This window comes from Ranitomeya imitator, chromosome 4 (genome assembly GCF_032444005.1).
Source record: "Ranitomeya imitator isolate aRanImi1 chromosome 4, aRanImi1.pri, whole genome shotgun sequence".
NCBI lineage: Eukaryota > Metazoa > Chordata > Amphibia > Anura > Dendrobatidae > Ranitomeya > Ranitomeya imitator.
The window spans coordinates 427,379,659-427,407,347 of NC_091285.1; the positions used below are offsets into that span (position 1 = coordinate 427,379,659).

Sequence of the window (27,689 nt, forward strand, 5' to 3'; positions counted from 1 at the left end):
GTTGACTGATTTGACCAAGAAGGGTGCTGATGTGGTCAATTGGTCTTCTGCAGCTGTGGAGGCTTTTCAGGAGTTGAAGCGTCGTTTTTCTTCTGCCCCTGTGTTGTGCCAGCCAGATGTTTCGCTTCCGTTTCAGGTTGAGGTTGATGCTTCTGAGATTGGAGCAGGGGCTGTTTTGTCGCAAAGAAGTTCTGATGGCTCGGTGATGAAGCCATGTGCTTTCTTTTCTAGAAAGTTTTCGCCTGCTGAGCGTAACTATGATGTTGGTAATCGTGAGTTGTTGGCCATGAAGTGGGCATTCGAGGAGTGGCGTCATTGGCTGGAAGGAGCCAAGCATCGCGTGGTGGTCTTGACAGATCACAAGAATTGTACTTATCTTGAGTCTGCCAAACGGTTGAATCCGAGACAGGCTCGATGGTCGTTATTTTTCTCCCGTTTTGATTTTGTGGTTTCGTACCTTCCGGGCTCTAAGAATGTGAAGGCTGATGCCCTGTCAAGGAGTTTTGTGCCTGACTCTCCGGGTGTTCCTGAGCCGGCGGGTATTCTCAAAGAGGGGGTAATTTTGTCTGCCATCTCCCCTGATTTGCGGCGGGTGCTGCAAAAATTTCAGGCTGATAGACCTGACCGTTGCCCAGCGGAGAAACGGTTTGTCCCTGATAGATGGACTAGTAGAGTTATCTCTGAGATTCATTGTTCGGTGTTGGCTGGGCATCCTGGAATCTTTGGTACCAGAGATTTGGTGGCTAGATCCTTCTGGTGGCCGTCTTTGTCACGGGATGTGCGTTCTTTTGTGCAGTCCTGTGGGACTTGTGCTCGGGCTAAGCCCTGCTGTTCTCGTGCCAGTGGGTTGCTTTTGCCCTTGCCAGTCCCGAAGAGGCCCTGGACGCATATTTCTATGGATTTTATTTCGGATCTCCCCGTCTCTCAAAAGATGTTGGTCATTTGGGTGGTTTGTGATCGCTTTTCTAAGATGGTCCATTTGGTACCTTTGTCTAAATTGCCTTCCTCCTCTGATTTGGTGCCATTATTTTTCCAGCATGTGGTTCGTTTACATGGTATCCCGGAGAACATCGTTTCTGACAGAGGTTCCCAGTTTGTTTCGAGGTTTTGGCGATCCTTTTGTGCTAGGATGGGCATTGATTTGTCTTTTTCCTCGGCTTTCCATCCTCAAACAAATGGCCAAACCGAACGTACTAATCAAACTTTGGAAACATATCTGAGATGCTTTGTTTCTGCTGATCAGGATGATTGGGTGTCCTTTTTGCCGTTGGCTGAGTTCGCCCTTAATAATCGGGCCAGCTCGGCTACTTTGGTTTCGCCGTTTTTCTGCAATTCTGGTTTCCATCCTCGTTTCTCTTCAGGGCAGGTTGAGTCTTCGGACTGTCCTGGTGTGGATACTGTGGTGGATAGGTTGCAGCAGATTTGGACTCATGTGGTGGACAATTTGACATTGTCCCAGGAGAAGGCTCAACGTTTCGCTAACCGCCGGCGCTGTGTGGGTCCCCGACTTCGTGTTGGGGATTTGGTTTGGTTGTCGTCTCGTTATGTTCCTATGAAGGTTTCCTCCCCTAAGTTTAAGCCTCGTTTCATTGGTCCATATAAGATTTCTGAGGTTATCAATCCTGTGTCATTTCGTTTTGCCCTTCCTGCTTCTTTTGCCATCTATAATGTGTTCCATAGGTCGTTATTGCGGAGATACGTGGCGCCTGTGGTTCCATCCGTTGATCCTCCTGCCCCGGTGTTGGTTGAGAGGGAGTTGGAGTATGTGGTGGAGAAGATTTTGGATTCTCGTGTTTCGAGACGGAAACTCCAGTACCTGGTCAAGTGGAAGGGTTATGGTCAGGAATATAATTCCTGGGTTTTTGCCTCTGACGTTCATGCTGCCGATCTGGTTTGTGCCTTTCATTTGGCTCATCCTGGTCGGCCTGGGGGCTCTGGTGAGGGTTCGGTGACCCCTCCTCAAGGGGGGGTACTGTTGTGAATTCTGTTGTCGGGCTCCCTCCTGTGGTCATGAATGGTACTTCGGCTGGTTCTATCCATGGACTTCCTCTGGTGGGTGTTTCTGAGTTTCCTTCCACAGATGACGAGGTTAATTCGTTAGCTGCTGCTCTATTTAACTCCACTTAGATCTTTGCTCCATGCCACCTGTCAATGTTCCAGTATTGGTCTAGTTCTCTCCTGGATCGTTCTTGTGACCTGTCTTCCCAGCAGAAGCTAAGTTCCAGCTTGTATTTCTTTGGTTTGCTATTTTTCTGTCCAGCTTGCTATTTTTATTGTTGTCTTGCTTGCTGGAAGCTCTGAGACGCAGAGGGAGCACCTCCGCACCGTGAGTCGGTGCGGAGGGTCTTTTTGCGCCCTTTGCGTGGTCTTTTTGTAGGTTTTTGTGCTGACCGCAAAGTAACCTTTCCTATCCTCGGTCTGTTCAGTAAGTCGGGCCTCACTTTGCTAAATCTATTTAATCTCTATGTTTGTATTTTCATCTTTACTCGCAGTCATTATATGTGGGGAGCTGCCTTTTCCTTTGGGGAATTTCTCTGAGGCAAGGTAGGCTTTATTTTTCTATCTTCAGGGCTAGCTAGTTCCTTAGGCTGTGCCGAGTTGCATAGGGAGCGTTAGGCGCAATCCACGGGTATTTCTAGTGTGTTTGATAGGATTACGGATTGCGGTCAGCAGAGTTCCCATGTCCCAGAGCTCGTCCTTATTATCAGAAACTATCAGGTCATTCCGTGTGCTCTTAACCACTAGGTCCATTGTTGTCCTGACCACTAGGTCATAACACATCTCACAAAAGTGAGTGAGTGTAAATATTTTATTCTATCTTTTCATGGGACAACACTGCAGATCTGACACTTTGATACAATGTAAGTAGTCAGTGTACAGCTTGTATAACAGTGTATATTTGATGTGCCTTCTAAATAACTCAACACACAGCCATTAATGTCTAGAATCCTGGCGACAAAAGTGAGCACATCCCTAAGTGAAAATGGCCAAATTGTGCCTAAGTGTCAATATTTTGTGTGGCCACCAATATTTTCAAGCACTGCCTTAACTCTCTTGGGCATGGACTTCACTAGAGATTCACAGGTTGCTTCTGGAATCCTCTTCCACTCCTCCATGACGACATCACGGAGCTGGTAGATGTTAGAGACCTTGCGCTCCTCCATCTTACGTTTAGGTCTGGAGACATGCTTGGACAGTCCAGCACCTTTGCCCTCAGTTTCTTTAGCAAGGCAGTGGTAGTCTTGGAGGTGTGTTTGTGGGTTGTTATCATGTCTTAATAGTGCCCTGCAACTCAGTTTTTGAAGGGAGCGGATCATGCTTTGCTTCTGGATGCCACAGTACATGTTGCCATCACACACACTTGACACCATCAGCAAAGTGTTTGCATTTTTCTTGTGCATAATCTTTAGAAGAGGCTTCCTTCTGGGATGATAGACATGCAGAGCAATGTGATGCAGTGTGCAGTGGCATATGGTCTGAACACTGACAGGCTGAACCCCCACCCCTTTAACCTCAGCAGCAGTGCTGGCAGCATTCATACTCATACGTCTTTTCTGACACGACAACCTCTGGACATGATGCTGAGCACATGCACTCACTCCTTTGGTAGACCATGGAGAGGCCAGCTCTGAATGAAACCTGTCTTGTTAAACCGCTGTATGGTCTTGGCCACCATGCTGCAGATCAGTGTCAGGGTGTTGGCAATCTTATAGCCTCGTTTTTTTTTCAGATCCTAAAAGTTCTTTGCCATGAGGTGCCATGCTGAACGTCCAGTGACCAATATGAGAGGGTGTAAGAGCGATAACACCAAATTTAACACACTGCTCCACATCCACATTAACTGCTCCACATTCAACCTCAAACCTTAAACAGACAGTTTCTTTAGCAATGACTTTTTGTGGATTACCCGCCTTGTGGAGTATGTTAATGGCTGCCTTCTGGACATCTGTCAAGTCAGCAGTCTTCCCCATGATTGTCTAGCCTACTAAAACAAACTAAGGGACCTTTTTAAATGCTTAGGAAGCCTTTGCAGGTGTTTTTGTTAATCATTCTAATTTACTGAGATAATGACTTTTAGGTTTTCATTGGCTGTAAGCCATAATCATCAACTGTAACAGAAATAAATGAAATCACTCTGTTTGTAATGACTCTATATAATATATGAGTTTCACTTTTTGTATTGAAGAACTGAAATTAACTTTTTGATGATATTCTAATTTTGTGAGAAGCATCTGTGTCAGTGATCAACACAGACAGAAAGGGGCATCTGTGCAAGAACAGGATATGGCAGTTTGCCATCCAATTGTGTGTCTATGACTAAAGCTGCTTGCTGCTTTGGAGATATAAAGTAAGTGGGCCCCTTTAACTCCTGGGTCCCTGTTCAGTATGTCCCCCCAAATATATATATACACTATATACACACATATATATCATTTTTTATAATGTCAGCATATATATACCCCAAATTTATTTTGGCTTTCAAAGCTGGACTTTGCCAAAAGGCTCTTTATTAGTACCTGTGCACAGTCTAAGCTTTGTGCCAGTGTCTCTCCGAGTGAGACATAACACATTCATATGCGAAGGAAAAGGTTGCATAGAATGTGACACAAATACAAAATAGCATACTTTGATAAATCTGGTTCATAATATTATATATCACAGGTGATCGAACAAATAATTTTGTTTGAATTCGCATTCCCCATGTAAATATTTCCCAAAGACTATTTTTGTTCTCAGCATCTAGTTTTTGGCCTCATTAATTAGTTTCTAGAGAAATTCACATTGTTTCTAAAGACAATGAACTAGGCATATAGTGTCATGCAAAGGTTTGGGCACCACTGGTCAAAATTACTGTTATTGTGAACAGTTAAGCAAGTTGAAGAGGAAACGATCTCTAAAAGTCCTAAAGTTAAAGAAGACAAATTTTCATTGTATTTTTAAATATATAGCTCTGGCAAAAATTAAGAGACCACTACATCAAAACCCTGTCATGGGCAGCCCAATCTCCAGACCTGATCCCCACTTAAAACCTCTGGAATGTAATCAAGAGGATGATGGATAGTCACAAGCCATCAAACAAAGAAGAACTGCTTACATTTTTGTGCCAGAAGCAGTGTGAAAGACTTGTGGAAAGCATGCCAAGACACATGAAAGCTGTGATCAAAAATCATGGTTATTCCACAAAATATTTTTTTCTGAACTCTTCTTTGTCAGAAAAAAAATACTAAATTTATTGCTCGGAAATTCGGAGACATGTTGTCAGAAGTTTATAGACTAGAAGAACAATTTACATTTTACTCAAAAATATACCTATAAAGACAAAAATTAGACAAACTGAAAATTTTGCAGTGGTCTCTTAATTTTTGCCAGAGCTGTACAGTATATATATATATATATATATATATATATATATAGTGCAGACCAAAAGTTTGGACACACATTCTCTTTTAAAGATTTTTCCGTATTTTCATGACTATGAAAATTGTACATTCACACTGAAGGCATCAAAACTATGAATTAACACATGTGGAACTATATACTTAACAAAAAAGTATGAAACGACTGAAATTATGCCTTATATTCTAGGTTCTTCAAAGTTGCCACCTTTTGCTTTGACGACTGCTTTGCACACTCTTGGCATTCTCTTGATGAGCTTCAAGAGGTAGTCACTGGGAATGGTCTTCCAACAGTCTTTAAGGAGTTCTCAGAGATGCTTAGCACTTGTTGGCCCTTTTGCCTTCACTCTGCGGTCCAGCTGACCCCAAACCATCTCGATTGGGTTCAGGTCTGGTGACTGTGGAGGCCAGGTCATCTGGCATAGCACCCCATCACTCTCCTTCTTGGTCAAATAACCCTTACACAGCCTGGAGGTGTGTTTGGGGTCAATGTCCTGTTGAAAAATAAATGATGGTCCAACTAAACGCAAATCGGATTGAATAGCATGCCCCTGCAAGATTCTGTGGTAGCCATGCTGGTTCAGTATGCCTTCAATTTTGAATAAATTCCCAACAGTGCCACCAGCAAAGCACCCCCACACCATCACACCTCCTCCTCCATGCTTCACGGTGGGAACCAGGCATGTAGAGTCCATCTGTTCACCTTTTCTGCATCGCACAAAGACACGGTGGTTGGAACTAAAGATGTCAAATCTGGACTCATCAGACTAAAGCACAGATTTCCATTGGTCTAATGTCCATTCCTTGTGTTCTTTAGCCCAATCAAGTCTCTTCTGCTTGTTGCCTGGCCTTAGCAGTGGTTGCCAAGCAGCTATTTTACCATGAAGGCCTGCTGCACAAAGTCTCCTCTTCACAGTTGTTGTAGAGATGTGTCTGCTGCTAGAACTCTGTGTGGCATTGACCTGGTCTCTAATCTGGGCTGCTGTAAACCTGTGATTTCTGAGGCTGGTGACTCAGATAAACTTATCCTCAGAAGCAGAGGTGACTCTTGGTCTTCCTTTCCTGGGGCGGTCCTCATGTGAGCCAGTTTCTTTGTACCGCTTGATGGTTTTTGCTACTGCGCTTGGGGACACTTTCAAAGTTTTCCCAATTTTTCAGACTGACTGACCTTAATTTCTTAAAGTAATGATGGCCACTCGTTTTTCTTTACTTCGCTGCTTTTTTATTACCATTGTACAAACTCTAACAGTCTATTCAGTAGGACTATCAGCTGTGTATCCACCAGACTTCTGCACAACACAACTGATGGTCTCAATCCCATTTATAAGGCAAGAAATCCCACTTTTTAAACCTGACAGGGCACACCTGTGAAGTGAAAACCATTCCCGGTGACTACCTCTTGTAGCTTATCAAGAGAATGCCAAGAGTGTGCAAAGCAGTCATCAAAGCAAAAGGTGACTTTGAAGAACCTAGAATATAAGACATAATTTCAGTTGTTTCACAATTTTTTGTTAAGTTTATAATTCCACATGTGTTAATTCATTTGTTTTGAAGCCTTCAGTGTGAATTTACAATTTTCATAGCCATGAAAATACAGAAAAATCTTTAAATGAAAAGGTGTGTCCAAACTTTTGGTCTGTACTGTATATATAATATATATATACTGTGTATCTATATATATACAGTTAGGTCCATATATATTTGGACAGAGACAACATTTTTCTAATTTTTGTTATAGACATTACCACAATGAATTTTAAACAAAACAATTCAGATGCAGTTGAAGTTCAGATTTTCAGCTTTCATTTGAGGGTATCCACATTAAAATTGGATGAAGGGTTTAGGAGTTTCAGCTCCTTAACATGTGCCACCCTGTTTTTAAAGGGACCAAAAGTAATTGGACAATTGACTCCAAGGCTATTTCATGGACAGATGTGGGCAATGCCTTCGTTATGTCATTCTCAATTAAGCAGATAAAAGGCCTGGAGTTGATTTGAGGTGTGGTGCTTGCATTTGGAAGGTTTTGATGTGAAGTAAACATGAGGTCAAAGGAGCTCTCCATATAGGTGAAACAAGCCATCCTTAAGCTGCGAAAACAGAAAAAACCCATCCGAGAAATTGCTACAATATTAGGAGTGGCAAAATCTACAATTTGGTACATCCTGAGAAAGAAAGAAAGCACTAGTGAACTCATCAATGCAAAAAGACATGGGTGCCCACGGAAGACAACAGTGGTGGATGATCGCAGAATAATCTCCATGGTGAAGAGAAACCCCTTCACAACAGCCAACCAAGTGACCAACACTCTCCAGGAGGTCGGCGTATCAATATCCAAATCTACCATAAAGAGAAGACTGCATGAAAGTAAATACAGAGGGTTCACTGCACAGTGCAAGCCACTCATAAGCATCAAGAATGAAAAGGCTAGACTAGACTTTGCTAAAAAACATCTAAAAAAGCCAGCACAGTTCTGGAAGAACATTCTTTGGACAGATGAACCCAAGATCAACCTCTACCAGAATGATGGAAAGAGAAAAGTATGGCGAAGGCGTGGTACAGCTCAAGATCCAAAGCATACCACATCATCTATAAAACACAGCGGAGGCAGTGCGATGGCTTGGGCATGCATGGCTGCCTGTGGCACTGGGTCACTAGTGTTTATTGATGATGTGACACAGGACAGGAGCAGCCGAATGAATTCTGAGGTATTCAGAGCCAAACTGTGTGCTCAGATCCAGCCAAATGCAGCCAAACTGATTGGTCGTCGTTTCATACTACAGATGGACAATGACCCAAAACATAAAACCAAAGCAACCCAGGAGTTTATTAAAGCAAAGAAGTGGAATATTCTTGAATGGCCAAGTCCGTTATCTGATCTCAACCCAATTGAGCACGCATTTCACTTGGTAAAGACTAAACTTCAGACAGAAAGGCCCACAAACAAACAGCAACTGAAAACCACCGCAGTGAAGGCCTGGCAGAGCATCAAAAAGGAGGAAACACAGCGTCTGGTGATGTCCATGATTTCAAGACTTCAGGCAGTCATTACCAACAAAGGGTTTTCAACCAAGTACTAAAAATGAACATTTTATTTATAATTATTGAATCTGTCCAATTACTTTTGGTCCCTTTAAAAACAGGGGTGGCACATGTTAAGGAGCTTAAACTCCTAAACCCTTCATCCAATTTTAATGTGGATACCCTCAAATGAAAGCTGAAAGTCTGAACTTCAACTGCATCTGAATTGTTTTGTTTAAAATTCATTGTGGTAATGTCTATAACCAAAATTAGGAAAATGTTGTCTCTGTCCAAATATATATGGACCTAACTGTATATATATATATATATATATATATACTGTGTATATATATATATATATATATATATATATACACAGTATATATATACTGATTATTATATAATTTCTTTTTCATTTTTTACATTTTAAAAATGACAAAAAGGACCATAGGCTGATGCAAAAGTTTGAGCATCCTTGGAGATTTGTGTGCTCAGATAACTTTGACCAAAGTTTCAGACCTTAATTAACCCGTTAGGGTTATGGCTTGTTCACTATCTTCGTTAAGTCCATACTATTCTATTTGTTGTTCCATTTTCCAACCAGACCACAATAAAGCTAAAGAGAGCACTTCAAAATAATTTTTATAAAGAGCTGATTGAAATAGGTGAGAATGGGAAATCCACACTTTTTACTAAATATTTCTATAGATAATTAATTTAGAATTATTTTTATTTAACCCCTTTACCCCAAAGGGTGATTTGCACGTTATGGACCGGGCCAATTTTTACAATTCTGACCACTGTCCCTTTATGAGGTTATAACTCTTGAACGCTTCAACGGATCTTGGTGATTCTGACATTGTTTTCTCGTAACATATTGTACTTCATGATAGTGGTAAAATTTCTTTGATATTACCTGCGTTTATTTGTGAAAAAACGGAAATTTGGTGAAAATTTTGAAAATTTTGCAATTTTCCAACTTTGAATTTTTATGCAATTAAATCACAGAGATATGTTACACAAAATACTTAATAAGTAACATTTCCCACATGTCTCCTTTACATCAGCACATTTTTGGAACCAAAATTTTTTTTTGTTAGGGAGTTATAAGGGTTAAAATTTGACCAGCAATTTCTCATTTTTACAACACCATTTTATTTTAGGGACCACATCTCATTTGAAGTCATTTTGAGGGGTCTATATGATAGAAAGTACCCAAGTGTGACACCATTCTAAAAACTGCACCCCTCAAGGTTCTCAAAACCACATTCAAGAAGTTTATTAACCCTTCAGGTGTTTCACAGGAATTTTTGGAATGTTTAAATAAAAATTAACATTTAACTTTTTTTCACAAAAAATTTACTTCAGCTCCAATTTGTTTTATTTTACCAAGGGTTACAGGAGAAAGTGGACCCCAAACATTACTGTACAATTTGTCCTGAGTACGCAGATACCCCATAAGTGGAGGTAAACCACTGTTTGGGCGCATGACAGAGCTCGGAAGCGAAGGAGCGCCATTTGACTTTTCAATGCAAAATTGACTGGAATTGAGATGGGACGTCATGTTGCGTTTGGAGAGCCACTGATGTGCCTAAACATTGAAACCCCCCACAAGTGACACCATTTTGGAAAGTAGACCCCCTAAGGAACTTATCTAGAGGTGTGGTGAGCACTTTGACCCACCAAGTGCTTCACAGAAGTTTATAATGCAGAACCGTAAAAATAAAAAATCATTTTTTTTCACAAAAATTATCTTTTCGCCCCCAATTTTTTATTTTCCCAATGGTAAGAGAATAAATTGGAACCAAAAAGTTGTACAATTTGTCCTGAGTACGCTGATACCCCATATGTGGGGGTAAACCACTGTTTGGGCGCATGGGAGAGCTCGGAAGGGAAGGAGCGCCGTTTGACTTTTCAATGCAAAATTGACAGGAATTGATATGGGACGCCATGTTGCATTTGGAGAGCCACTGATGTGCCTAAACATTGAAATCCCCCACAAGTGACACCGTTTTGGAAAGTAGACCCCCTAAGGAACTTATCTAGATGTGTGGTGAGCACTTTGACCCACCAAGAGCTTTACAGAAGTTTATAATGCAGAGCCGTAAAAATAAAACAAAAATTTTTTCCCACAAAAATTATTTTTTAGCCCCCAGTTTTGTATTTTCTCGAGGGTAACAGGAGAAATTGGACCCCAAAAGTTGTTGTGCAATTTGTCCTGAGTGCGCTGATACCCCATATGTGGGGGGGAACCACCGTTTGGGCACATGGGAGGGCTCGGAAGGGAAGGAGCGCCATTTGGAATACAGACTTAGATGGAATGGTCTGCAGGTGTCACATTGCGTTTGCAGAGCCCCTAATGTACCTAAACAGTAGAAACCCCCCACAAGTGACCCCATATTGGAAATTAGACCCCACAAGGAACTTATCTAGATGTGTTGTGAGAACTTTGAGCCCCCAAGTGTTTCACTACAGTTTATAACGCAGAGCTGTGAAAATAATTTTTGTGGGAAAAAAAGATTTTTTATTTTTTAGCCCCCAGTTTTGTATTTTCTCGAGCGTAACAGGAGAAATTGGTCCCCAAAAGTTGTTGTCCAATTTGTCCTGAGTATGCTGATACCCTACATGTTGGGGTAAACTCCTGTTTGGGCACACGGGAGAGCTCGGAAGGGAAGGAGCACTGTTTTACTTTTTCAATGCAGAATTGGCTGGAATTGAGATCGGACGCCATGTCGCGTTTGGAGAGCCCCTGATGTGGAAACCCCCCAATTATAACTGAAACCCTAATCAAAACACACCCCTAACCTAATTCCAACGGTAACCCTAACCACACCTCTAACCCAGACACACCCCTAACCCTAATCCCAACCCTATTCCCAACCGTAAATGTAATCCAAACCCTAACCCTAACTTTAGCCCCAGCCCTAACTGTAGCCTTAACCCTAACTGTAGCCTTAACCCTAGCCCTAACCATAACCCTAGCCCCAACCCTAACCCTAGCCCTAACCCTAGCCCTAACCCTAGCCCTAACCCTAGCCCTAACAATAGCCCTAACCCTAGCCCTAACCCTAACCCTAGCCCTAACCCTAACCCTAATGGGAAAATGGAAATAAATACATTTTTTTAATTTTTTAATTTTTCCCTATCTAAGGGGGTGATGAAGGGGGGTTTGATTTACTTTTATAGCGGGTTTTTTAGCAGATTTTTATGATTGGCAGCCGTCACACACTGAAAGACGCTTTTTATTGCAAAAAATATTTTTTGCGTTACCACATTTTAAGAGCTATAATTTTTCCATATTTGAGTCCACAGAGTCATGTGAGGTCCTGTTTTTTGCGGGACGAGTTGACGTTTTTATTGGTAACATTTTCGGGCACGTGACATTTTTTGATCGCTTTTTATTCCGATTTTTGTGAGGCAGAATGACCAAAAACCAGCTATTCATGAATTTCTTTTGGGGGAGGCGTTTATACCGTTCCACGTTTGGTAAAATTGATAAAGCAGTTTTATTCTTCAGGTCAGTACAATTACAGCGATACCTCATTTATATAATTTTTTTATGTTTTGGCGCTTTTATACGATAAAAACTATTTTATAGAAAAAATAATTATTTTTGCATCGCTTTATTCTGAGGACTATAACTTTTTTATTTTTTCGCTGATGTTGCTGTGTGGTGGCTCGTTTTTTCGGGACAAGATGACGTTTTCAGCGGTACCATGGTTATTTATATCCTGCTTTTTGATCGCGTGTTATTCCACTTTTTGTTCGGCGGTATGATAATAAAGCGTTGTTTTTTGCCTTGTTTTTTTTTTTTTTCTTACGGTGTTTACTGAAGGGATTAACTAGTGGGCCAGTTTTATAGGTCGGGTCGTTACGGATGCGGCGATACTAAATATGTGTACTTTTATTGTTTTTGTCTTTTATTTAGATAAAGAAATGTATTTATGGGAATAATATATATGTTTTTTTTCATTATCTAGGATTTTTTTTTTACACATTTGGAAATTTTTTTAAAACTTTTTTACTTTGTCCCAGGGGGGGACATCACAGATCGGTGATCTGACCGTTTGCACAGCACTCTGTCAGATCACCGATCTGACTTACAGGGCTGCAGAGTTACCAAGTGCCTGCTCTTAGCAGGCACTTGGTAAGCCACCTCCCTCCCTGCAGGACCCGGATGCTGCGGCCATATTGGATCTGGGCCTGCAGCGAGGAAGGAGCTAGGAGACCCCCGGAGCAACACGATCACATTGCGTTGCTCCGGGGGTCTCAGGGAAGCCCGCAGGGAGCCCCCTCCCTGCGCGATGCTTCCCTGCACCGCCGGCACATCGCGATCATGTTTGATCGCGGTGTTCCGGGGGTTAATGTGCCGGGGGCAGTCCGTGACCGCTCCTGGCACATAGTGCCGGATGTCAGCTGCGATAAGCAGCTGACACCCGGCCGCGATCGGCCGCGCTCCCCCCGTGAGCGCGGCCGATCATGCTGGACGTACTATTCCGTCCTTGGGAAGTAGGGCCCACCCCACATGGACGGAATAGTACGTCCATTGTCAGAAAGGGGTTAAAAAGTGACATTTATGGAATTCATTTGGTGTGAAGTGAATAGAAAGATTATAATATACCATTTGGTCACTTGTAATGAGCAGGTAATTTTACTTCCTACAGATTGAATCTGCGTGCCAGAGCTTTAGTCCACAGACCGACATTATTTTATTTGTATTGCAGCTTATACTAATGAAAAACCACATGGTACAAGCTATATATTGAGTAGATGTAAGACATCAGTAGCCTGATTGTAACACAAAGTCATTTGAGCTAATATTTTATTTAAAAAGCAACTGGTAATGTGAAGTCAGAGACGCTGGGCCTTATAGGTGGCACAAGAGAAAATGCCCAATCAGACCCATAAGTGAGAGTTGACAATTTGCATAATTTAAATACTGTACCAATTATCAATTTTATCAGTTAAAGGGGTATTCTATTTTCCAAGATCCTATCCCAATATGTAGTAGGCGTAATAATAATATTAGTAAATACCTCCAATTTGAAATATAGTATAGTTTTTCTGATTCGCTAGGTTTCTTTCCTCATGTGCAGGAATTGCAGGACCTTATGTATCCATGGTTACGACCACTGATATAGTGACAGTTAGATAGCTAGTTGCTAGTGGTTGTAACCATGGATACCAAAGGTCCTGCCAGGGCCGGCTCCAGGTTTTCATGGGCCCTGGGTGAAAGAGTCCCGGTGGGCCCCTTTAACACATACCACAATTCATAATGCACCGATACGGCAGAGAAATATAGGTATAGTACAATGCCAAAGATTTCACTTACTTCTTACATTACCTATTGTACATTCTACATTAGCTCAGAAACCGGACAGTATAGTCCTCGGTACAGAATAATGAGCACCATATATTGCTTTAAACAGAATAATGAGCCCCATATATTGCCCCATACAGTATAATGGCCCCATATAGTGCTCCATACAGTATAATTGGCTCCACATAGTCCTCTGTACAGAATAATGAGCCCCATATATTGCTCCAAGCAGAATAATGAGCCCAATATTATGCTCCATACAGAATAATGAGCCTCATATAATGCTCCATACAGTATAATGGGCACCACAGAGTGCTCCATACAGAATGAGCCTCATATATTGCTCCATACGGAATTGGCCCCATATAATGCTCCATACAGTATAGTGAGACACATATAATTCTCCATACAGTATATGATGGGCCCCATCTATTGCTCCATATATAATGGGCCTCATATAATGCTCCATACAGTATATGATTGGCCCCATACAGTATACTGAGTCCCATATATTGCTCCATACAGAATGGGCCCCATATGATGCTTCTTACAGAATGGGCCCCATATGATGCTCCTTACAGAATGGGTCCCATATAATGCTCCAAAAATAATTGGCCCAATAAGATGCTCCATGTATAATGGGCCCCATATAATGCTCCATATATAATTGGCCATATAAAATGCTCCATATAATTAGTCCCATAAGATGTTTCATATATTATTGGCCACATATACTGCTCCATATTGAATTGGCCCCATAAGATGCTCCATATTAAATTGGCTCCATATTAAATTGGCCCCATATAATGCTCCCTATAGAATTGGCTTCATAAGATGCTCCATATAGAATTAGCCCCATATAATGCTCCATATATGGGCCCCTTCTGATGGTCCCTATATATTGCTCCAAATATTTACTAAAAAAAAAATGAAATACTCACTTCTCGTTGCTTGTCGCTGCTCTGCTCTGGACTACTCAGTGTCTTCCTGCTCTCTGTGCTGTGACTGCTCAGGCAGAGGGCGCACACTGGTGACGTCATCGCGCCCTCTGACCTGAATGTCACAGTCAGAGGATGGAAGACGCTGCAGTGCTGGAACCGAGAGAGGTAAGTATCGCAAGTGCCGGGGCCCGGCACCATAGCGCGCCAGTGTCCCCGACGGCGAGTGGGCCCCCTGCCTGCTCAGGGCCCCGGCACTTGCCCGGGTGCTGACGCCGGCCCTGGGTCCTGCAATGCTTCCATAAGAGGAAAGTGACATAGTGAATTAGAAAAAATGTTGTTTTTATTTTTAACAAAATGCAAAGTTAATGAACAAGAGAGATCTATAGCAAATCATATTTTGAAGGAACCCCGCAGGGAGGTTACTCCAAAAACATGGAGAGCTAACTCACTGTGGATGGTGATTTAGGAAAATCCTTCTTTCTCTTCATGTAATTACACAGACTTGATGATCAGGTCTCTGGGGGGCCTTATCATCATTTCCAGGACTCCTTGTTCTTTTCTATGCTAAAGATAGTTCTTAATGATATTGTATGTATGTTTAAGGTTGTTGCCCTGCTGCAGAATACATTTGGATGAAAAAGGTTAGAATCCAAGACAGAGTATATGTTCCAAAACCAAAGAAAGAAAAAATTGTGCTGGTAAACGGTTCAATATAAATAGTGTAAATCTTCATAAATTACAATGAAAACAAGGGAGAAAAAGTAGGAAAGATAAAAATCCCACATAGCAAACACAGATATGTGGAAAGTAGGATAGGATTGAAAAAATGGTTGACCTGAAGATATTGAGAAATACGTGTTTGGTAAATGAAGTGAAATAAGGGAAAGTAAATGTAAGTACCAACAATCAAAATAAAATGGCATATGAAAAGGTACATATCACAAAGATATAGGAGTAATCAAGGACGAGATATAAAATGTGTATGCATAAGATTTACCGTAAGTGATAGCACTAATTAAACGTCCTGAAAAGTGCAATAATGCAAAAAATGATCAGGACATGTAAGAGACTAAGTACATGGACGCTCACCCACCAATTTCCTGATGCGCGTGTCACTAATTGTATGAGACAACCCTTTATAGATTTCATCATGAACCTCAATTTTACACAGAAAATGGACAAAAGTTGAAAAAGTGGGTGCGGTGCACAAAGTGGAATTATAGCTAAGAATTTTTAAACAGTTTTTTTTATACCAATTTTAGTGCAAATGCAGGTATAAATTTTGGGAGAGATTTTTCGTGAATGGACTCGGGAAGTGTCTCACAATGTTTGATAAATGTCCCACATTGTGGCACTTCTATCTATAGATGTTTCAGTTTTTGCTACACCTCTTTACTGGAATGAGAATTGTGGCCTTTTTTGTTATCTGTCAAACATCTCAATTCATAAATATGGCTTATACTGGTTTTACACGTCCGTGAACCACGGATCCTGCTCTGATCAGAAGACACGGCCCAATTGCCTCATATAGGCCTATGAGGTGATTAGTTCTGGTCTGCAGTCCTGGAGGTCTTTTTATCCAAGCATGGTCCAACCTATTTCTCTGGCTAAACACATCCATTTTACCACCAATGTTTCAAAAGTGTAAAAGGTCACAATTTTTGTGACATAATGACATGTGGCAAAATTCGCCACATTTTAGTGGAAACACCTTGGCATATTTCTACCTTCTTTTTTGGACTTTAGAATTATCCACGTTAAAAAATGTCATGCATATTTTAATTAATTCATTAGTTAGCTTATTAATGACTTTACATGTTAAAATTGCTTACCTATTCATCTATATGTCTAATTATTACAGGATGGATATATAGACTTCATGGAGTATGTGGCTGCACTTAGCCTTGTTCTCAGGGGAAAGATTGAACAAAAACTACGTTGGTATTTCAAACTTTATGATGTGGACGGAAATGGCTGCATTGACCGACATGAACTTCTCAATATAATTAAGGTAAGTGAATGTTGTATCTTTGGACCTATTTTCTATATCTAGGCTGTTCTTTGTTCTCTCATATATTTTTGTGTGTTAAGATATTTCCTATATATTTTACTGTCATAGTAAATTGATAAAATCTTGGTCCCCGGCTGCAGTTTGTTGTAAAAAACAAACAAACCACACTTATCTCACCCTCCTTGGGTCCTGCGTTGAATTTCTGGCTATGCTCCTGGTGTCTAGCATTGGCTACCATCCTGATGTCATTTAATGTGGCGCTGGGCTGTAGCCTTGGGCAAGGTACTCATCTTCCTCACCCCAGCACACTACATGAAAATGGGGGTCCTGGCTGGTTGTGTGGACTTGTGTTACTTTGGCGATATGCCTCTGCAGACCACAAGGTACCGCTGTTTTTGGCTGACCAGGACCAGATGTTATGGAGATTAGTGAGGGAGACCGCAGTTAAAAAACAAACTTATTTTTACTAAACATTGTACATGGTCGTTTCTTTAGCAATAAGCAGACTTGTACATTTTGCCTTCACATGCAATGTTATATTGTCTCTCTCTGTTCTCACTACAGCCCAGCAAACTATCTTGGGAGCTTCCACATTTTTCCTTAGGGATCGCATGGGTCAAGGTGTAACTCTATGCCTCACAGCTACTCTCAGTTCTCAGCTGACTAATTAGGACCCCATGGGGTGGGGCTCTTTGTATCACTTCTCAATTGCACTTCCAAAGTCCAGTCCACAAGAGTCTGACTCCATCCTGTAGCAACACGTCCTTTAATTCCTCCGTAGGAGAGGATGTGCTCCAATATGGCAACTATGTGGCTTCCTTCACTATAGACGCTTAGTAGCTACAATGCTATATGGATTCTCTTCCTCTTGCTTTTCTTTACTTTTGCCTTCTGTTACTTCTCAGTTAATACTCCACGCCGTCCTGATGGGCTTCCAGGTCCAGGCCTCAGTCCACTTTATTCCTTTCACCTCTTTTAAGCCTCCTGTCTGCAACTCAGCTTACCTCTGCTTCTTTCCTCTCCTCAGAATATTACTATCTGGGTCTTTAGTCTCCCTCTTGCCACATGAACACCCATTAACATGCGAATCTGCCAGCTATCAGACCTTAGGTCTGGTGCTGCTGTATACTGTGCTCTCTTTGCCTCAGTACCAGGAAATCATGTCCTGTGTCCCTATGTAGCTCTTTCCATTCTGGACTAGTCCCAACTATTAACTCTGTCTGTCCCTACTAATTGCCTGTTGCTGTGCAGACTACAACTTCATCATATGACAATGCAGCTTACTAAACATGCATTACTGTGAATGTGGAAAACAACAAAATGCATTATTTCAGCACAAATTTTTCAATGGCTGTATACAGCAACTACACCTCCCTACAGTCACGCCGACAGTGTGACAGTCAATCGGGTATCTCAGCCACTCTGCCCGTATAGACGGAACACCTCCTTCATAGTCGCTGAGTTCACTGATTGGCTGCCATGCATACTGTCAATGTGACATCAGTGCCTTTAATAATATTTTTTTAGTATATCTCTGGATTTCTTTCTTTTTCTTTTTTTTTTTTTTTAGTAATGTCTCCTTAGCATATGTCATAATACTGCCTAGTGTACTATTTTAAGGGTAAACTTGTATTTAAAAAAAACATACGGTACTTGACTGTGTTTTTCAAAGCAGGTAAGGCCGGTTTCACATGTCAGTGGCTCCGGTACGTGTGGTGACAGTTTCCTCACGTACCGGAGACACTGACTCACGTAGACACATTAAAATCAATGTGTCTCTGCACATGTCAGCGTGTTTTCACGGACCGTGTGTCCGTTTGGAAAATACGGAGACATGTCAGTGTTCGTGGGAGCGCATGTATTACACGGACCCATTAAAGTCAATGGGTCCGTGTAAAACACGTACCGCACACGGATGTTGTCCGTGTGCAGTCCGTGTGCCGTGCAGGAGACAGCGCTACAGTAAGCGCTGTCCCCCCAGCGTGGTGCTGAAGCCACTATTCATTTCTTCTCTCCAGCATCATTCGCTGGAGAGAAGATATGAAAAATCTTTTTTTTTGTGTTTAAAATAAAGATCCCTGTCCCCAACCCCCTCCCACCCCCTGTGCGCCCCCCCGCTGTTAATAAAATACTTACCCGGCTCCCTCGCTGGCGCTGCTGCCTGTCCTCGCCGCAGCTTCTCCTGTATGAGCGGTCACGTGGTGCCGCCCATTACAGTGATGAATATGCAACTCCACCCCTATGGGAGGACAGGGATCTTTATTTTAAACACCCCCCCCCCCAAAAAAAAAAAAGATTTTTCATATCTTCTCTCCAGCGAACGATGCTGGAGAGAAGAAATGAATAGCGGCTTCAGCACCAGATGCAGGGGACAGCGCTTAACTGTAGCGCTGTCTCCTGCACGGTGCGTGTGGTACCCAGTTGGCACACGGGTGGCACACGGATGCCGCACGTGTGCCACACTGATGTACCACGGGAGCACACGGACACACGGACACGGATAATTCCGGTACCGATTTTTCCGGTACCGGAATTATCTGGACGTGTGAGACTGGCCTAAAATAGCATGTGTACTGTTTCTGCAATGGAGTATTTTAAGTGAATTAAACAAACAATAACAGGGATGTGAAATATCAGGGATTCTGTGTTTCATGCCTTATCCTGTAGTTGTTAAAGGATTAGTCAATATCAGATGGTTCTGAAACCCAGCACAATACAGATATGCTGTTATCATCTTCGGCAATGTGAACAACATACAAAAATGAAACCGCACTGCTCCGTCTACTTTGTAGTTGCCATTCTCAGATACTGCACCTCATTTCCTATTGAAGTCAATAGGAGCTAATCTGCAAAGCCCAAGAAAGGCTACTACACAGCGTAGTTCCATCTCTGTGCTTTGTTTGCATTTGGCCACAACCAGAGCTGATAACTGTGGATGGGTGGAGGTTTAGGCTGTGTGCACACGATGCGGATTTAGTGCGGATCCGCAGCGTTTTTTTCCATGCAGAAACGCTGCAGATCCGCAAAGTGATTTACAGTACAATGTAAATCAATAGAAAAAAAATGCTGTGCTAATGGTGCGGAAAATTCCGCACGGAAAATGCTGCGGATCAAAAGAAGTTGCATGTCACTTCTTTTGTGCGGAACGGCAGTGTTTCTGACCCCTTCCATTATAGAAATCCGCAGGGGTAAAAAACACATAAAATCTGCACAAAATCCGCATAAAAAATGCGTCCAATCTGCACCTGCGTTTTCTGCCAGGAGATGCGGATTTTGTGCAGAAAATACTGCATCCCAATCCGAAACGTGTGCACATAGCCTTCAGGTGTCAGATCCCCATAGAATATCTGATATTGATCAGCTAACAATGTACATGTACATTTGAGGGTCAGCACTACAATTCTACTGTCAGAGATCCAGTATTGCCAATATTTCAATTATACTGTGTTTTGCTAGAACAAGAAAATATAGAAATTATCCATCAAAACAGTCTATGAGTTTAGTGGCCAACCATTTTTTCTCTCTACTTTTCAGCAGCCGTCATTTTTCCATTTTCCCCTGATGTGGCTGCTTGAACCTTTCTTTTAGGGTTCGCTCACACTGACGAGTAGGGTTCGCTCACACTGACGATCACACATCCAATGATTCTTCCATGAGAGAGAATTGGATATATGCAAATATTTTGTTTTAATGACTACTGATAATATTATTGCCAGTTTCACATCACTTATAGTTACTTTTTCATTCTTTGTATGAAATATGGTTCTCTTTTTTTCAAATAGCATTTTGCAAATGTTTGTTTGCCAAAAATTAGTATTGAAAAGAGATTCTTTTTTTAAGGTACCCACTCTTTTTTGTAACCTCCAAATAAATATTATCTCGATCTGCCAATTTTTGACTTATGTCTACCACACAACATACGTAGTAATGTTATCCTTCTGTATATTTTTATGTTGTTATTAAAATAAAAATGGAAATATATTATAGCTGCGCGCTCTATTTAGACAAATTAAAACAGCTTACACAGCATATATCAATATGGATTACTCCTGTAACATTGCCTTTAGGACACGTCACATGGCAGTATTATGGCGCACTTCTTCTGCTGCTTCCACTAATTGCCAATGTAGCCTAGAAACTTTGTATTGCCTAGAATTTAAAGAGGAGCCGTCACTTGCTCCAAAAAATACCTTCAGAAATCCTTCTGCTTCCTTCCATTTTGCGCGTCACTCCATTGCAGAGAAATTAGGATTTAATGCACCACTCCAGCGGGTTTTTCTTTCATCACTGCAGTTGCGCTTTAAATGTAAGACCCCTGCCCCCATTCTTATACTTACCTTCCGGCTCCTTCACCTTTTACCGATGCTGCTCGGGTCCCGCAGCACCATCTTGTGCCCGTAACTTCTGACTAGCTGAAAGTCAGAAGTTATGACGCACAAACTCAATGCAACTCTGTGAGAGCCAGAACAAGGCTCTTATAGAGATGTACTGAAAAGTGACCTCCATCGCGCTCCATGAAACACTGGTCACTTTTCGCCGGAGACGGACGGGAGTGACCTGGAAAAAGATGAAGGTGGCAGGTCAGTATATATATGACCAGGTATGGGGAAACTACATCTAAAGCACCACTTCAGCGGTGCAATATAAAAACGCTGGAGTGTGCTTTAATGCTTTTGGAGCATACTATGTAAGATCTCTTCTTGCAGACCACCTGCAGCATCTGGATGGGGGGCATGAAAGCGCACATCCCCAGAGAAGATTACAGAAACACTACAGTTCGACTGTGAGAAAAGATCAGACAAACTGCTCTCCTAAAGCAACAAATGTGAATATCTCTGCAATTGATTGACCCAGGGCAAGGTGGATAGGCATGGCACAATCAGGGGAGCTCATGGATTTTTACTAGGTTCTTAACACATTTCTTTCGAGCAAGGGACAGGATCATTTTAACTATACTTCATTTTAGCTTAGGAAAAGTATACCCGCTGTTTGTCCCTACTTTTGAGATATATACTGTAATATATATATATATCGTATGTAAGAAGGAAGGAGCGCACTACCTGGACGTTGGATGCGGGTGAACTTTATTCCAAAGGTATAAAAGACATCTTCACGACCGGGGGTGCTGTGAGAAGAGTGCGGCAAAGCTAGACGACGGCCGTTTCGCGCCCGATCGGCGCTTCAACGGGTCACACTGACCCGTTGAAGCGCCGATCGGGCGCGAAACGGCCGTCGTCTAGCTTTGCCGCACTCTTCTCACAGCACCCCCGGTCGTGAAGATGTCTTTTATACTTTTGGAATAAAGTTCACCCGCATCCAACGTCCAGGTAGTGCGCTCCTTCCTTCTTACATACGATTCATTGTGGCTGTTTTCCAGTGGAGTTTCGCACCCAGGACTGGGTTTCACCTTCAGGACACAGGTGAGCGGTTCCCACAGCATCATTGGCGGTGGTGCCGTCCGGCTATTTTCTTCTTGTTGATATATATATATATATATATATATATATATATATACTGTATATTTTTTTTTTTAAAGGAAACTTAAGCCTACCCAAACATTTTATATTTCCCTGCTCTTATAGGACCGTGGGTTGTAGTAGTTTTCAGGCACATAGGTAGAATGAACCCAGCCTAATTTCTGCTTCAAATCGATTTCATCTGGCCTGTAGAAGATGTTTAGTCACGTCTCAAGGTGGTTGTTGAGCCACCCTGCTCTTAAGCCTAGATATCATTAATCCGCTTCTACTAAGTGTCTTAATCTTCCAAAGAACAGATATAAGGAGATTAATTTGAATGTGACCTAGTAACGTGGGTATTTAAAGCTAAGTAAGAAATCAGCTACAATTAAGATCCATGCTCTTCTTCAATGTCATCGGATTGCTGTATCTTTTCCCAATGAAACATACAAACTGACTTCCTTTATATGGCATTATAAGGTTTATGCAAATTTCTGTTATGCATGACTGACAAGCTTTACTTTAGATTAGACAAAAATGCAAGTTGCAATGTAAACTACCGGTAGTTAAAATGAGGCCATCACGTACAGCTGAAGTCATAAGTTTACAAAGACTTAGATTGAAGTTAATAAAATTCATATTTATCTCCGCCACAGATTCCACCTCACAGAACCATAGTTTACTCTAGTTGTCTTGTATATCTACTTTGCACATGACAAAAGCAATTGTTCCAACAAATGTTGATGGGCAGATCATTTAATTTAGAATTCTCTAATCACAATTTCAATGGGTTAGAGTTTTACATAAACTTAGATGACTGCACTTTTAAATGGCTTGAGAAATTCCAGAAAGCTATTTAATAGCTTTAGGAGCCATCTTAAGTTAAATGAGATAATTTGAGTTCATTGGAGGCTTACATGTGATGTGGCAGTATTTAACTCTTACCTTAACAGCATCCCTGCCTCTACGTGAACATTATTAAAGACGTTAGTCAGGAAGTCAAAGGTTCTTGTGAGCACTATTGGGGCCAAAATCCAATAGTGGAAAGAACAGCATTTCACCATGACCAGGAGCTCCCTGCAAGATTTCAGACAGTGGAGTGAAAATAATTAACAAAAGAGTTGTCCAAGAGCCAAGGACCACCTGTGAACAGCTACAGAAAGACATGGAATCAGCAGGTACAAGTGTTTCAAAGAAAACTTTAAGTAATGCACTCAACCTCCATGGCCTGTATGCAGGCTCACCTTGCAAGACTCCATTGCTGAACAAAAAGCATGTTCAAGTGCGTTTAAAGTTTGCTCTACAACATGTACACAATAATGTGAAATACTGGGAAACGTAATCTGGTTAGATGAAAATTGAACCCTTTGGATGCCATAATACATATATGTTTGAAGACTAAAATTTACTGCATATATATCACCCAAACACACCCACCAACAATGAAGTTTAGAAGTCTGATTTTAGCATACGGCACTTGAAAACTTCGTATGATTGAAGAAAAGATGAATGGACAAATGTACTGAGGCATTCTTGATAAAAATATCTGCTATCTACCAGGATGATGAAGAAGAAACAAGGGTAGACTTTTCGGAAAGACAATCATCCCAAACACACAGCTAAGGAAACTCTCAATTGGTTTCATAGAAAAAAAATGACGCTGCTAGAATGGCCCAGCCAATGAGCTGACCTAAATCCAAGAGAAAATTTATGGAAGGAACTAAAGCTCAGAGCTCATAGAGTGAGCCCACAGAACCTTTAGGATTTGAAGAGTGTTTGTGGGCCAAAATCACACCTGAGCAATGCATGTGACTAGTTTCTTTATATACAAAGTGTCTTGAAGCTGTCATCACCAACAAAGGCTTTTGTACTAAATATATTTCAGTAAGCGTGTGCAATACTTTTTCCCTGTGTCATGTGGTTTTATTTATTTGCCTGTGTGGAGTGGATGGACTGTAACCGGAGTCTGGTGATTCCTTATCAAAAGTTGATTTGTTTTTCCTTTTCTTTTGCAGGCAGTGCGGGCGATTAATGGCTGCGATCAAGACAGCACTGCAGAAGAGTTTACTAATCGGGTTTTTGACAAGATTGATGTCAATGGAGACGGTAAGAATTATTTACCTTTACAGAGAAAATTAGGGGACTATGTCGACATTCAATAATAATAATAATAATAATAATCTTTATTTATATAGCGCCAACATATTCCGCAGCGCTTTACAGTTTAACAGTTTCAAACACAACAGTCATAAGTAACAACATTAGCAATACAATAATTAAAGCGAAATAAAGCGACCCTGCTCGTGAGAGCTTACAATCTACAATGAGGTGGGGGAGATACAAAGTACAGGTGTGTATTTACAATGATGTATTTACAATGATGGTCCAGCCATCTTAAGGGGGTGGGGGATAGATGGAGATAGTGAATGGGCAACACACACAAACATAAAATGAATTTGATTAGTGAACGTGGTAGGCCGCTCTGAACAAATGTGTTTTGAGCGAGCGCCTAAAACTATGCAAATTGCGAATGGTCCTAATATCTTGGGGTAGAGCATTGCAGAGGATTGGCGCAGCGCGGGAGAAGTCTTGGAGTTGGGAGTGGGAGGTATGGATTAGTGCAGAGGTTAGTCGAAAGTCATTTGCAGAGCGCAGCGGTCGGTTAGGCCAATAGACAGAAATGAGGGAGGAGATGTAAGGGGGTGCCGCACAGTGGAGAGCTTTGTGGGTGAGAACAAGTACTTTGAATTGTATCCTGTAATGAATGAGCAGCCAGTGTAATGACTGGCGAAGAGCGGACGCGTCCGAGTAACGATTAGCCAGATGGACAACCCTGGCTGCTGCGTTAAGGATGGACTGGAGAGGGGAAAGTCGTGTGAGGGAGAGGCCAATTAATAGAGCGTTACAATGGTCCAGGCGGGAGTGGATCAGGGCGACAGTGAGGGTTTTTGTTGTTTCCATGGTGAGAAAAGGGCGGATTCTAGAGATGTTCTTTAGGTGTAAGCGGCACGAGCAGGCAAGAGATTGCATATGGGATGTGAAGGAGAGATCGGAGTCAAAGGTTACTCCCAGACAGCGCGCCTGTTGCCGGGGTGTTATTATGTAAAATAATAAAAGAAAGAAAACTGCAACAATACTCAATTACAAGGAGTAGGATGGAGGAACAAGGACCATGTCCTCAGGAGCTGGCCATCAGGTTGTATGGAGAATAATTGCAATCTGCCTAGTGTTGAAGGAAGGTGGCAGCAGTAGGCAGTTTAGGCACAACCACCTTGTCCATGTGTCTTTATTGTTGTATGAACTAAACACTAAAATGTTTTTTTTTCTTCACAGGGGAGCTGTCTCTGGAGGAATTTGTGGAGGGTGCTCGTAAAGATGAAGAATTTATGGATGTGATGATGAAGACTCTGGACTTGACCCACATAGTGACCATGATTAACAACCGAAGGCACAGTGTGTGATTTCTAGGAGTCAAGGATAGGCTTATGTTTGAGATGGTTCAGGGTATATTTTGCAGATGACATGAGAAGTTAAGACTCACTGTGCATATTAGAAAAAGTCATTAAAGAGTCATCAGCTATCCAGTTAAAATTATGGATTCAGTGCAAATGAAGTCTATGGTGTCAGTACCCACTCCTTTCAGATGTCTGGTACCATGTCAAGGTAGATGGGACATTACATGGGTGTCAATATGGAATAACGTAAGCAATGAGTTGACTCATAGCTTGTGCATAGCTACCAAAAATATCTATCCAATCACTATAGTTAATAAAGGTCTGATCCATTATGCAATGTTAATGAGTAGCATTCACTATCGATAAGGATCTAGTGTTCAACAAACCAGGAAGATTTCTAAATGTATGATATGGATGTACTGTGGGTACTTGTTTGTGGCATGTTGCAACAAGTCTACAGGTATGTTTCTTTAAAGGCAGCACTCGAGGCAAAACTGAATAAATGTGTTATGTCTAGTGCCAGGCATGAGGGGCTGGGCCATGATGTAAGTATCATACATTGAAATCATGCACCCCCTCTCTGATTGATTGGGCACTGAGCATAACCCCTTGCATCATTTGTGCCTGGAGTATCCATCAAATAGGTATTCCCATTAAGGGAACCCTGTTCTGGAGATGGGTGCTGGTCGGAAAACTGAAGTTCTGCAATAATTGTCAAATATGTGATTACCCCTTTAAGGAGTTCACACACTGCAGTCATGCTGTAGCAAAGATGCACTATTTTTCCCCAATTTTCAAAAAACTCTCAACGGAGATGATAAATTATGTTAAAGTATGACAGAGAAGGACCAGCAGCACATTGGAAACAATCTTTGACAGCATTCAAATGATTATGTAGTTGATATATGCATTTACAATGGTAACACAGAGTGTAAATAATGTGTATGAAATGACGTGATTAATTGTATTATTTTGGAATTTCTATCTTTAAATAACGTTTAGTGGTTTCACCGTTGACTATTCCAATAAGGAGAGTGGACAATTAATATTATTATTATTATACATTTTTATAGCGCCATTTATTCCATGGCGCTTTACAATGTAATCACAATCACAGTATGTGTTGGATAGTACTTAGAGTGCTCTCCATTGCGCATTCTGTCTTTGTGTTTTTTGTATGTTTGTGCCTTTGTAAGCTGTACATAAATGGCTGCTTTCTATAAATAAACTGTAAATATCATAAAAAGAATACAAATGTCCTGTGTTTTAGCACTATCTTATGTGTAAAAGTACATTTGCACCTGACAACCACAGCCATTAACCAAATGATGATTGGCAATGTACAAGTCAATTGGTCATCATAACAGCCTGTTTATAGACCAGAATTCTGTGCCACAGAACGATTGCTAATACAATCGTTCTGTGTATAAAAAATATCATGTTTTCAGCAACACATCTCCTGTTTACACAGAATATTGTGCAGCCGATACACCATGGTTACTTACTGGTAGCCGGTTTTTCCGGAGCCCATGACAGCACACCTGAGAGAGGGGATCCGCCCAGTCAGGACAGGAAACCTACTGAAATAAAAGGGCGGTACCTCTCCCTCGCTTCAGTTGGTTTTCCAGAGCATGAGAGGCCTCTTTGGTTAGTATACATGGTAATCCACCACCACATTATAATAATAACAAAAAACACCCAACTAAAAGTGCGCACCCAAGGGTGAAAAAAAAGAAGGGAGGGAATATACAGGTGCTGTCATGGGCTCCGGAAAAACCGGCTACCAGTAAGTAACCATGGTGTTTTCCCGTCTCCCATGACAGCACACCTGAGAGATTTTTGGAGAAAGGAACACCTTAGGGAGGGACCACCGCTTCCAGCACCCTTCTACCAAAGGTAAGGTCAGTCGAGGAGGATAGATTCAGTCGGTAGTGCTTAAAAAAGGTAGATGGTGAGGACCAGGTAGCAGCCTTACATATTTGATCAAGCGATACCTCTGCTTTTTCTGCCCAGGAAGTAGCCACGGCCCTGGTGGAGTGTGCCTTGATGCCCTCAGGGATCGGAACGCCACAAGCAGTATAGGATAAGCTAA

General features: G+C 41.6%; 1 protein-coding gene across 1 annotated transcript in view; it reads left to right on the forward strand.

The window, feature by feature from the left end:
* Nucleotides 1-26,838, forward strand: part of LOC138676322 (guanylyl cyclase-activating protein 1-like) — a 42,685-nt gene extending 15,847 nt beyond the window's left edge. The window contains exons 2-4 of the mRNA XM_069765508.1: nucleotides 16,537-16,686; nucleotides 24,158-24,248; nucleotides 25,476-26,838. Coding sequence (XP_069621609.1) covers nucleotides 16,537-16,686; nucleotides 24,158-24,248; nucleotides 25,476-25,603 — 369 coding nt within the window. The 3' untranslated portion in view covers nucleotides 25,604-26,838. The remainder of the gene's footprint in view (nucleotides 1-16,536; nucleotides 16,687-24,157; nucleotides 24,249-25,475) is intronic.
* The last annotated feature ends 851 nt before the right edge of the window (nucleotides 26,839-27,689 follow it).